The sequence below is a fragment of the Synchiropus splendidus genome, chromosome 6, assembly GCF_027744825.2.
Source record: "Synchiropus splendidus isolate RoL2022-P1 chromosome 6, RoL_Sspl_1.0, whole genome shotgun sequence".
NCBI lineage: Eukaryota > Metazoa > Chordata > Actinopteri > Syngnathiformes > Callionymidae > Synchiropus > Synchiropus splendidus.
In genome coordinates this window covers 322,294-334,469 of record NC_071339.1, presented here as the reverse complement: position 1 = coordinate 334,469, position 12,176 = coordinate 322,294, and the positions used below count along the sequence as shown (strand labels likewise).

At 55.7% G+C, this 12,176-nt stretch overlaps 1 protein-coding gene across 16 annotated transcripts in view; it reads left to right on the top strand.

The window, feature by feature from the left end:
- nfasca (neurofascin homolog (chicken) a) overlaps window positions 1-12,176 on the top strand; it is a 38,103-nt gene that overhangs the window by 3,904 nt on the left and 22,023 nt on the right. For 5 of the 16 annotated variants that reach the window (XR_008414925.1, XM_053869373.1, XM_053869372.1 and 2 more), the window contains exons 1-4: window positions 2,870-3,438; window positions 11,090-11,139; window positions 11,458-11,574; window positions 12,096-12,113. Coding sequence is in view for 15 of the 16 variants with exons in the window: in XM_053869373.1 (XP_053725348.1) it covers window positions 11,499-11,574; window positions 12,096-12,113 (94 nt within the window). In the remaining variant the exon portion in view is untranslated. Of the gene's footprint in view, window positions 1-2,710; window positions 2,823-2,869; window positions 3,439-11,089; window positions 11,140-11,457; window positions 11,575-12,095; window positions 12,114-12,176 lie in introns of those variants that run through there. The other 11 variants (XM_053869374.1, XM_053869375.1, XM_053869368.1 and 8 more) reach the window with 8 other exon arrangements.

Genomic DNA, 12,176 nt, shown 5'->3' with positions numbered 1-12,176 from the left:
ACCAGTGTGCTCTTCACCAAATGCCACTGGCAGGGAATTGGATTGTTATTTTATTTTGCGCATCAATCTCCTGCGTTTCCAGTTGACCTGAGCCAGTCAGCAGAGCGACTTGGACCCGCTTCCCAGTCGGGACCGTATCAGCATGTCACACGGCTGCTGACGGTTCTGGAGCGTCAGCATGCGAGTCCTGCGGGACCGAGGCCTGCCCCGCGACACTGAGTCTGGCTCACCTCTGCTCTTCTGGACTCATTCATCTGCAGTCAAATCCCAGAGTCGGTTCAGTGAACATGTGTGGCAGCCCAAAATAACCACAGCCTGGAGCCGCGACACACCGCGCTGACACATGTGGGTCATCCAACCACCTACGCTCGCATTACTCCAGCGTCTGCATTGATCCAGGCGCGGCACCTTCAGCCCGCAGCGCTGCTCCGCGGGAGGCTTAGCAGCAGGCTAACCGTTAGCAGAGTGATGACGCGGTCTGCTTGGCATCAGACCCACAGATGGCCAGTGCAGCGCCCTCTCTGTCGCCTCACAGACAGGCGCCTGACTCCAGGAGTCGTGAGCGGCGCGTGCTGACCAGCTGCCACCGCCTGCCATTGTTTCTCCACCCCAGTGTGTGGGGGGTGAACCTGTCCCGCCCGCTTCTGTGCTGACCTTTTGCTGGACCCCACAAGTCTGAGACTGTGTCCCATCTCTCCCCCGACACTGGGCTGAGTGTCCCACAACATGAACAATACAACATGGATGTTCAACAGTAGGTTTGGATTTCTCCGGAACAAACAACAGTGGGCTAGCATCCAGGCTAACGTTAGCATCCTCACACCTCAGCGCAACATAGCGGCGAGGTCTTGGTCGACCGAGTGCTGGTGTCAGGGGGAGGGGTGGGACACGGCCTCCGTCTCAATTTAGGGATTCCACTTCAAACTAACTGGGTTCCACTTTGGTTCACCCTGTGGGACGCCCTGTATTAAGATCCGGCCTGGTCACAGTCCTGGTTAGGTTTCAGGTGAGAGGCTGGGGAAAGGGTGATGGCTATCAGAGGTCCCCACAAGGACAGAGGAGGTGCAGGTTGTGATAAACCTCAGGTCCGTGATGAAGTGAGTCAGGTGTGAGTCACTGGCCACCTCCTCCTGAGGCGCAGACTCAACTCCAGTCATGCTGGGGTCAAATGTTCTCGTGCAGTTATTCGTGGTCTTCTCATCTAGTTGAGGGCGGCGAGTGTGTGTGTGTGTGTGTGCAGCATGGGAGACACTTGTGAAGCCTCAGCGACCTTGAATGTCATGTGCCAGGACTCTCAGCCTCTCCACACGTCTCTCCCAGCTGCTCACTTCCCTGCGTTTATCCGACCGAGTTTCCACACCACTCTCATCGTCGGCCTCTGAAGAGTCACCATGCTTCATGTCTTTGGTTCTGACGGGACGTTTGAAGCAGCCAGCTTGACTGGCTCAAAGAAGAAATGCTTTTCTGTTGTTTGACATCAGGAATGGAAGAAGACGGATGACGCTGCTTCATTGATACAACACAGTTCAGAACACGTGACAGAACGTGATCTGGCTGATAAATGCTAGCCGGCGTTAGCCGCACTAGGCTAACCTCACAGGTAAACATAGCCCCAGGACCTGGACCCTGACTCCTCTCACGTTAGTGGACCTCCTCGGCGCGTGCGGACCTCAGTCTGTTCAATGTTCTTCACGTCTTCCAGCAGGTGCAGATCACCCCGTCAGATCCGAGTCAAGCTCCACCTGCCCCCCACTGGATAAACGGAGCGTGTGCACTGACGTACTGACAGTCAGTGATGCCAGTGTGGTGAGGCTGAGAACTTGTTAGTGTTTCTTCACGCACGTGATGGGACCGAGCCAGAGCTGGCTCTCCTCTGCTGCCTCCGGCTCCATGTTCCCCCTGGGGTCCCAGCGTGTGTGTGTGAAACTTGCCCAGTGAATTCTGAGATCATGCAGAAATATTGGGGCTGAGGAGTGAATGTAGGTCAGCGCTGCGTGTCCTGCTCGGGACAGCAGGGAGCGCACGGCTGCTCCTGTGTGTGTGTGTGTGTGTGGGGGGGGGGGGGCGCAGGACGTCTTAAGAAAGTGTGAAGGCAGCGCTTAGTAAATCCCTTTGTTGCCCCGGCGTGTGGTTTAATGACATGCGTGGGTTATTTGCATGTCACAGCTGAAGGGGTGATTGGATGCTCGGGGGTTAAGACAGAGCTGGAGGTCAGCAGGTCAACACACTCTCTTCCATCCCAAACATGCCCGCGAGCAACTGAAAACAATCGGCCCCCATCCTTCTCTGTGTGCGTGTGGGAGAGAGAGAGAGAGTGTGTGTGGGTGTGTGTGTGTGTGTGAATGGTTTGCCGTACTTGTGAGTACCTTGACAGGCCTCCTTCTTGTGAGGACATTTTGGGTTCCTCCTTCTGACTGGGTTCCAGTTTGGTTCAGCGTCCTGGTGTTTTGGAGGGTGAGAGGGTGAGAGGCTGGGGGAAGGGAGATGGCGGCGAGAGGTTCCCACAAGGATAGCAAACCGAACCTGCCTGTGTGTGTGTGTGTGTGGATCAGTTCCTGTCAACACTCTGTCCTTGTGAGGCGACGCCTCAGTTGGAGGGTGCAGCCCCTCAGTACCTGAAGCACTCGCCGTATTGGAGCGCGATCAGCCCTGCGCCTCACTGGCTCGCAGCAAACACTGCTGACCTACATTTCTCTGACTTCCACTGCAGTTTCATGTGGAACTGAGGGAGAGTCACCTCGCAGTCCCAGCGCTGCGCTCTGAAGCCGAGCTGCGAAGCAGGCTGCTGCAGGAGGAGCGGAGATGGCTGTGAGAGGCCCCAGGTGAGCGGCGGGTGGGGGCCCGGGTGGTGTGGCTGGACCTGGGTTGGGATCTGGCTGGGCCACTTCTCTCACTCTTCTCTCACTCAGCATGCCGCGTCCCCCTTGTTTTGAGGGCTGAGTTAGCGTTAGCCTGGATGCTAGCCGCCTGTCTCCTTCAGCTGTTGCTGAGTATTCTCTTACGCCTTTTCACTTTCCTTTGGACTGAACATCTCTTCATAAGATATATTTCAACCGTTTGTGTTTGGGGCGCATTTCATGTATCCGCCACTGTGTTGACAGGCCGTTCCGATCCAAGCGCGGTTCCGTGACTCTCCAACCGTGTAGTCACGTGAGCGGACGTTTCACTGGGTCTGCTCGCTCGAGCGTCGGTGGACGCGTGCGCGTGTGAGCCTCATCAATAATGCATGAGGGAGGCGGCGCGAGGGAGGGGGGCGGCGCCAGACGGAGGCAGAGAATGTGTGTCAGCACCGAGCTCAGACGGACAGAGGAGCAGGCGCGGGAGGGAGCAACACGCTGAGGCCGAGGCTCCTTGTTTGTCGCTTTGGCGTCTCCGTGCCCTTCTGGATGCTCAAGGACCGATGGAGGCAGGAGCGCGCGGTCGCCAGACCCCGGACAGGTAGGCGTCACGAAGCCTCGCGCGCTTGGTGTGCGTGTGGATGTGAGAACCGCGTCGAGATGCTGCCGGAGGGATCGCCTCCTCCGGTGACGTCACCGTCTGTTGTCACCGAGGCGACAGCAGCGACGCTGATGCACCTGTGTTTTGGCTCACGGCGGTGTCGAGGAAAGCTGGTCAACTGTGCTGACGTCACCGTCGGATCACAGAGAAGCCCTTTGTGACCCGGGGAGAAGAGTCTGAGTCTCAGTCTGGCCAAAACAATCATAGATAATACTCATTGTGACTGTGGTCCGTGTCGCTGCGGACCCTCACCTGTCTGACTCCCTCACCTGCCTGACTCCACCTCCTGCCTGACTCCCTCACCTGCCTGACTCCCTCACCTGCCTGACTCCACCTCCTGCCTGACTCCCTCACCTGCCTGACTCCCTCACCTGCCTGACTCCCTCACCTGCCTGACTCCACCTCCTGCCTGACTCCCTCACCTGCCTGACTCCCTCACCTGCCTGACTCCCTCACCTGCCTGACTCCACCTCCTGCCTGACTCCCTCACCTGCCTGACTCCACCTCCTGCCTGACTCCCTCACCTGCCTGACTCCCTCACCTGCCTGACTCCACCTCCTGCCTGACTCCCTCACCTGCCTGACTCCCTCACCTGCCTGACTCCCTCACCTGCCTGACTCCACCTCCTGCCTGACTCCCTCACCTGCCTGACTCCACCTCCTGCCTGACTCCCTCACCTGCCTGACTCCACCTCCTGCCTGACTCCACCTCCTGCCTGACTCCACCTCCTGCCTGACTCCACCTCCTGCCTGACTCCCTCACCTGCCTGACTCCACCTCCTGCCTGACTCCCTCACCTGCCTGACTCCCTCACCTGCCTGACTCCACCTCCTGCCTGACTCCACCTCCTGCCTGACTCCCTCACCTGCCTGACTCCACCTCCTGCCTGACTCCCTCACCTGCCTGACTCCACCTCCTGCCTGACTCCACCTCCTGCCTGACTCCACCGTGGGTCGTGTGGGAAGCCGCTCTTGTTAGCTGTTATTGCCAAATACTTGGGATTTTTTTAAGTCATACACAACTGAAGTGTGTGCTAATGAAACGGAAGCATCTTCAGTTGACTGAGGTGAGAACGTAAACACTTCAGTTTGTGGACAGTCACACGTTTTGGTTGATCCACCTGTGGCTCAGGAGGATCTTCTCATCCACTTTCAACGCAGCCTTCGTTCTCAGGATCGTGTCCAACAGGACACACACGTCCATGGGCTCAGGTGGTCCTCACAGCGCCTCCTGACACAGGACTGAGATGGTTCTCAGGCCACTGAGTGAGAAGGAGAGTGTCGGTCCTGACACAGACTCTGAACTGATGTTGAAAACCGCAGCACACCTGGCCACGAGGTGCTTCCCTGTCATCCTGACACACGTGACCCAGGGGACACAGGTGTGGTGGATGTGGCGCTGCACGGCCCCTCCGTGAAGGTGATGCTTCTCCAGTCTGGACGGGATCCGTGGTGCCGGACACTGTTGCCAGAGATGGAGATCCAGTATGTTTGTGACCTGAGCTCATGAAGCCTCTGAGTCTGGTGCTGCTGCCAGGGTGAACAACAGGGCCTGAACCTGAGGCCAGTGAACTGTGACTGTCAACATGACTGCTCACACAGCCAGGGCTGCCCAGAGACCATATTCGTCATCGCGATGAATCGCGCTGAAGCAGGGTTCACTGGCGATCAGGAATCCCACATGTTGCATCTGTTCTGAACGGAGCTTCAAGGAAGCTGTTCTCAGCAGCAGAGCGGCCAATGCTGCCTCCTCATGTGGTTCCTCCAACAAAGAGACAGAAACACAGCTGGCCTGCGCCCGACTCAGCTCCTGCTCCAGGGCCATCCAGCACTTTCACAGCCTTCTGGCTCGGAGAATCTTTGCTCTCATCATGGGCTCGCGTCCCGGACGATCGATTGATCTGGCTTATTTCACCGCATGTGAGCTCAGATGTGGAGAGCTGCCCAGCCACCCTCCACTCCCAACAACCCTCTGAGGACTGCTGCTGCTCGGCTGCTCGGTCCCTCAGAAGGTCACCAGCGGGTGTCAGGAACTCCGCTGTAGATCATAGATGAGGACTGACTCAAGAGACAGCAGCTCTTCACTCTTGCTGTCTTCACGTCCGTGCTGGGCCCTGATGGCACCCTGGCTCTCATGCGGACAGTAGCCCCTGCGGCGTCCAACCTTTAGCATCAGGTTACAGAGCAGGAGGTGGGTGCTTGTCTCCCCGAGTGTAAACCAAGCAGCAGGAAGCTGCAGCCTTTGTTGCAGCTGGAGTGAAATCTGAGAGGCCCGAGGTGGGAGCACGTCTGCTTCCCTGGAACATTTGCAATTTTGGGTTCACACGCAATTTGACCTGCTCCTGCAGGAGGACATGCAAATCCACCTATTTAGTTTTGGACTAGGCTGGGTGATATGGACCAAGAACGTTATCCAGATAAATGGCTTGTTGAGGTCTCAATAGAAGAGTGAACTCTGCAGTGCAGAGATGAGAAACTCAATGTTTCTCCCCGATGCAGCCAGTGAGCCGCGGGTTTATCCACTTGATCCTGAGATGCAGAGGTGTCACTGTGGAGAGGGTGTTTGGCGGGACAGTTGTCGCCCGTCCCTAGGTTGGGGTTAGAAAGCATGTGCTTGATGCAGTAGCTGGACTGTCGATGGTCCCTGGTTTTTCGTGGCTCTGCACCGTTCTGGAGTCCTGACCTTGGGCTTGTTGTGGCCTTTGTAGCGCAGCTGGTCATGTGATGAGCCTCATGAGCCTGGAGGACACGCGACCTGAGACCTCGGTGGACAACACCCTTCTCCAACCTTGCTGCTCCGCCTGTTCAGCCTCCTCTTTGCTCCGCCTCTGGTGGCTGCTGTTCATATTCACTACTGCTGTTGCTCCTCAACACTAATTAGATCGTCCTCTGGAAGGCAGGGAGTCACTTCCTGCATCTCAGGCTCATTTGTCCAGGACAGATTCAGCAGTCATCGTCCAGAATCTGTTGTTGGTGCCTGGGGGAAATCTCTCTCTGCAAAGTCTTGTCCTGCCTGTAGACTCACTGTGTGTGTGTGAGTGAGAGTGTGTGTGTGAGAGAGTGTGTGTGTCTGTGTGTGAGAGAGAGAGTGTGTGTGTGTGTGTGAGAGAGAGAGAGTGTGTGTGTGTGTGTGTGAGAGAGAGAGTGTGTGAGAGAGAGTGTGTGTCTGTGTGTGTGAGAGAGAGAGAGTGTGTGTGAGAGAGTGTGTGTCTGTGTGTGTGAGAGAGAGTGTGTGTTAACGTTCTCCTTTACAGGACACTGATCTTCTGCCATATTTTTTGGATGGTGAGGTTTAGGGGGAGGGGCCTGGGCAAGGGTGATGGCCAGGAGCGGTCCCCACAAGGACAGAGATACAGACGTGTGTGTTTTGGTTTCAGTGAGCAGCACTTTGCATCTCAAATGCAGGAGCCATCATTTGCAAGTCTCTGTTGGACTTTGAGCAGAGAGTCACATGAGTTGTGCTCATTCCTCCCCCGGCCTGCAGGGGGCGCCATGACGACCATGATGACCCGGAGGTGCTTCTCCTGGCTGAGAGCCTTGTTGTTCGGGGAGAGGAAATGATGGTGGTGTGTGGCTGCAGTGATTTGAACACAACAGGGACAGAGCTCCAGAGGTCCGCCTGATTGTTGCCATGGCAACATCGCCACCTCCTGGACGGGCTGCTGAGGCGTCTGGATGGGCTCTGCCTCCTCATGTTGGACCGTGGCACAGAGGATGTGGAACATGTCACCTGGTTATTGACAATTGCAGTTGCCACTCTCTCTGCTGTTGCCACTTACAGTTTGACTTGGTCGATCCATTGGATGTCACCAGTGGAGCCTGGTGTGTTTGGCTGCAGCAGGTGACAGATAGGACTTATTCATAGCCTCCTCTGATGGGCCTCACTAGGGACGGGCGCTAACTGAGCGTGCACGTTATCCTGCCAAAACCACGACAATTCTGAATCTCACCATAAACACGATAAACACGCGGGTCATGTTGTCAAAACACTTGGATATTGGACGTATTGGCGGCAGCTGTGGCGTCCTCTTCCACGTCCCCATGAGGCTTCACTGATGGAGGACACACTCTCACAGGCAGCGCTAATGCTAGGAGCCGCCATCAGTTAGGGACCATCAACAAATTCTAAAGCCTCAAAGTCTGAGTGACATCTTCAATAAGGCCATGGAGAACAAGCATTTTAGGAGAGAGAACTGTGACAAGGTTTTTCACCACACAAGACAAAGGACTGACAGTTTGGATCATGACCTGGAGAATAGACTCTGACTCCATGGTCATTTCTTCACCTGATGGTTTCTCCAGCAGCATCTAGGAACTGTGTCCAGACTGCTCCATAGTTCAACTGTTCAGAGACATGAGACACAGCAGACAGACAGACAGACAGACGGCTCCATTGAAGCCCTAAATAAAGCTGGCAGAGCAGCCTGTCAGACACCAGCGGCTTCTACCAGAGACCTGAAACATTGAGTTGCTCATCTCTGCACTGCAGACTTCACTCTTCTATTGATGCTGGAGACCAACTCCACTCCTGAGTTCCATCATCCAACAGAGAGACTGTAGCGTCCGACACATGGAGGAGAGGAACGTGGGTTCATCCTGACCATTGTCGCTGAAGTGACAACATTCATGGTGTTAACCTCTTTTCTGTCGATATCACCCCTCCCCAGCCCTCACGCGTGTCACGCTGGGACCTCCCACTGATGCAGCCCTCCCTCAGCATCAGCAGCCTGGGCTTGTGAGAGCCACTTCTCCGTTGCTGCTCTGCATCCTTCCTCCTGCTTCCTGTCTCTGTGACTGAAAGTAGGTCAGCAGTGTGGTGGAGCTGCAGCTCCTTCCGAGCGTGAGCTCCACGCACGTGTTCTCCCTGCACCCCACATCCGTCCGGTCCTATGACAGGGCTGTTATCCGGGGTTTCAAGATGGCGCCGGTGCTTTGATTCACTGGAGACGGTTGCAGATGATGTGATGAGCAGACAGAGTTGTGGCTTTGGGCCAGACGGCTCCTTTGGTTCTGTGGTGGTCTCCTCCAAAGTCTTGGGATTGGCTGACCTGATCCTCAGCAGCAAACGCTCGTCTCTTTACTGAGCTGATGACGTGAACTCTGATGTGGCTACTGTAGGAATCTACACCTTTAATGTATCTTCCGCGTGTTCGTTTACTCGTGAGAATGACTACCAAAAACCCACAACTTAAAATCCAAAAGAATTTATTCCCTGACAGAGGAGTCTAATTACCCTAACAGAGCTCTGGGTCCACAACTACGCCTGACTTAGCCTTAGCTCCAGTGGTGTAGAGTGACAAAGACTATCTCTGGCCCTGACCCTTTTATGACACACTTCACTTCATCTTGGGGTGTAGTCTCCACCGATTGGTCCTGGGCTCTTGGGGTCCCCGTTGCCATGGCGCCACATTCCTGATCTGGTTTCGACACCCCTTGGTTTGGAGCGACGTTGATGAATCCTCTTGTTGTTGCCCATTTCCTGGCCTTTTTTGGGTGGAAAGCTGTAAACAGATAATCCAGTCCCCTCCTCTGATTGGCTGGCTTCTGCTGGTGGACTGGCTGGTCGCATCTCTGCCTGGCTCTGCCTGGGTCCATAATTCATCCTCCTGACCCATCGCTGTGCCAGAGGTTCCTTATCTTCCACATTCCTTCACTTGGGGGAAGGTAGATGTTTGTTCCCACAAACTCAGACTCAGCTCAAGCTGTTTGGACCGGTTCTGGGTTAGATGTCTCCCGGGTTCCTCCTTTGTCCTGGTACCAAATGGTTCCTGCCTTTCATAACTCACTCTTCCATACACGCATCTCTCCCCACTATCCTTATCATACACACCTCTCATACTGGATCAAACTGAGGTTACCTTACCCATTATCACTGCGTCTGTTGGATTCAATCTTTCATTAGACAAAGCATTTATTCAATAGCAGATACTTGATAAATATGATCATAAGTAAAATATCATGATTCCCACACTACGAGGGGGCAAGTATCGCTGTTGACTTGTGATGTGAAGCAGCTCTCCATCTGGTGTCTGCTGGCTTGGATGGATCTTCATGCAGCAGACTATCTCCCCTTGTCACGTCCGTCCTTCTCATCCCAGCGTCTCCTCGACTGGACGCTGAGCCTGGACACACCAATGTTCACTGAGCTGACGGTGACTGGTCCCCCCCCCCCCCCCGACTCACGACTCCATGGCTGCTGATGCACCTTCATCCTGACGTGGAGCTGCTGCTCGCCTCTTGGTCTCTAATGCTTGGATTTGCGTTTGTGATTCACAGCCTTGTCTCACGGCGTCTGGTGTTACAAACGGCTGTCAGCTTCACCGCCAGTTTGTTTTCCTTCTGAAATCCTGCACCAAACTCATACCTGTGGCCCGTTTGTGGCCTCCTGGTGCAGCGCTGCGCCCCGCCACTAGGAGCACGAGTGTGGCCCCAGATGGGCCCTTTGGATCCAGACTTGGTTAGAGAAGACTGAAGAAGTGACACGGCTCCTCATACGTTTCTGTCCTAAGTTTAGTGGAAGGACTTGTACTCACCACTGAGTCACTCCAGTCTCATGAAAACCAACTCGACCCGACCTGACCCGACCCAACTGGGCTCAACTGGACTGGACTGGATTGGATTGGACTCGACTCGACCTGACCCGACCCAACTGGACTCAACTGGACTGGACTGGACTGGACTGGATTGGACTCAACTCGACCCGACCTGACCCGACCCAACTGGGCTCAACTGGACTGGACTGGACTGGACTGGACTGGATTGGATTGGATTGGACTCGACTCGACCCGACCTGACCCGACCTGACCTGACCTGACCCGACCTGACCCGACCCGACTGGACTCAACTGGACTGGACTGGATTGGACTCGACTTGATCCGACCCGACCCGACCAGACCAGACCGGACCGGACTGGACTGGACTCAACTGCGGTGATGCAGGTGCTCCTGCACTTGTCTTCTCCAGTCTTGCTCCCTCTGCTCAAGTAGGCCAGTGCTCCAGCGCTGCTTCTCCTGCTGACTTGGCCTCAGGCAAAGCACTTAACCCACTTCATCACTTCATCACACTCATCAGCGGCGGCGGCCGTGAGGCGTCATCTCTGACCCGCAGAGCATTAACTCCTGTGGCAGGGAGACCTGCTATGATGCAGTGAAGGACCACAGTCACTTGAGGACGTGGCCCCTGACAGCTGCTTTCAAGAGGCGATTGAAGTGAGCAGCAGCAGGATCTCCTTGTTGCACCGAGCTCTCTGCCACGTAAGCTAACGTTTGAGAGACAGCTGCTTTGGTGGGCCTCTCTGCTGAGGCTGCTCAGGAGGAAAAGTCCTCCTGAGAGAAGAGTGGTGGTCCATGAGCCGGAGCAGACGTGTGGCTGCAGCCTGGACCAGGCTCTGGTGCGTCCTGCTCTGCTGGTGTCACCAGGACAGAGGTGCTGAAGATGCTCGCCGTTGTCATCTGCAGCAGACTTGTTTGCGTTTGTCCCTCGAGGTCACGACGTGTGCTGCCCCGAACACCACGCCGCCACACACAATGTTTACTTTTAATGTCACGCCTGAACCTCTGCTGCACGGACTGAGTGCCATGTGCTTGTCTGCAGGTCTGCTGAGTGGTGACACAGCCTCCAGCTGGGACACGTCAGAGGAGCAGGTGAGAGTCTCTCCTACACACCCAGCGCCTCGCTCTGTCTCTCACGGACCGAGCACCGGGCCCAGCAGGAGCTCCAGAGTCAGACATGCAGCGGCTGGGCAGAGTCTCCAACCTTTCACAACCGTATTTTGGTTTAGCTAGTCAGTTTACCGCCGTCATCTGGCGGCATGGAAGCTGCTATTGATGGGGTGTGTGACGCTGCTGACAGGAGGAAACGCTCCTTCACGAAACTAACTGCTTTCTCATGGGAGGAATATTTGGCGGCGTATTGAGATGCAGCCTGAGCCTCTGACCTTGTGACTCTGCTCTCTTCTCCAGACGCTTCAACAGTCAGGGGACTAGAGCAAAGAAGAGGCGCCATGTTTGCTCAGGCTCTGATGTCATTGCTGCTCCTGCTGTGGCAGGAGGCGGCGCCCATCGAAGTGCCACAAGACCGTAAGTTTTGTCGCTGCCAATTCTCTGCTGGCTCTTTGAGGGTTTGGACCTGATCTGGTGGATAACAGCATGTCACCGCTGCAGCCCTGTCATGTGAAGCCACAGGTGCCTGTTCTGTAAGGGCAAAACAAGGTGCGTCGTCATGACGACGAGCCATCTGATGGAGGCCAGACTCCAACATCTGGCACCTGGTTGGGATTGTTGAGTCTTGGCGACTCGCCAACACAGCCTCGCCTCCCGACCACCAGGTGCTTGGTTGGTTGGGGGAGGCACGAGGCACACACACTGAGCGTGCGCCCGGTCCTCATCATGAACGCGATTCTGTCTGACCATGTTTCTCTCTTCTTCTTCCCTGGATCCTCCTGGCTCATCACGTGACCCTCACAGGTGAGTCTGCCACCGCCAGCCTTCTGCTGCGCAGACCATGGCACTAACCTGCGCTAGATGCTGTCTTGTGAGTGTCTGATGGGACTAACCGCTCCTTTACCCTTCTGCTGCCTGCTCTCCTGGTGGACTCACAGCAAAGATCCTGCCAGACCGTAAGTGTCCCTCACTGCTGCTCTAGCTCAGCGCCGCGTGTTTGCTAGTGGCTCCGCTGACAA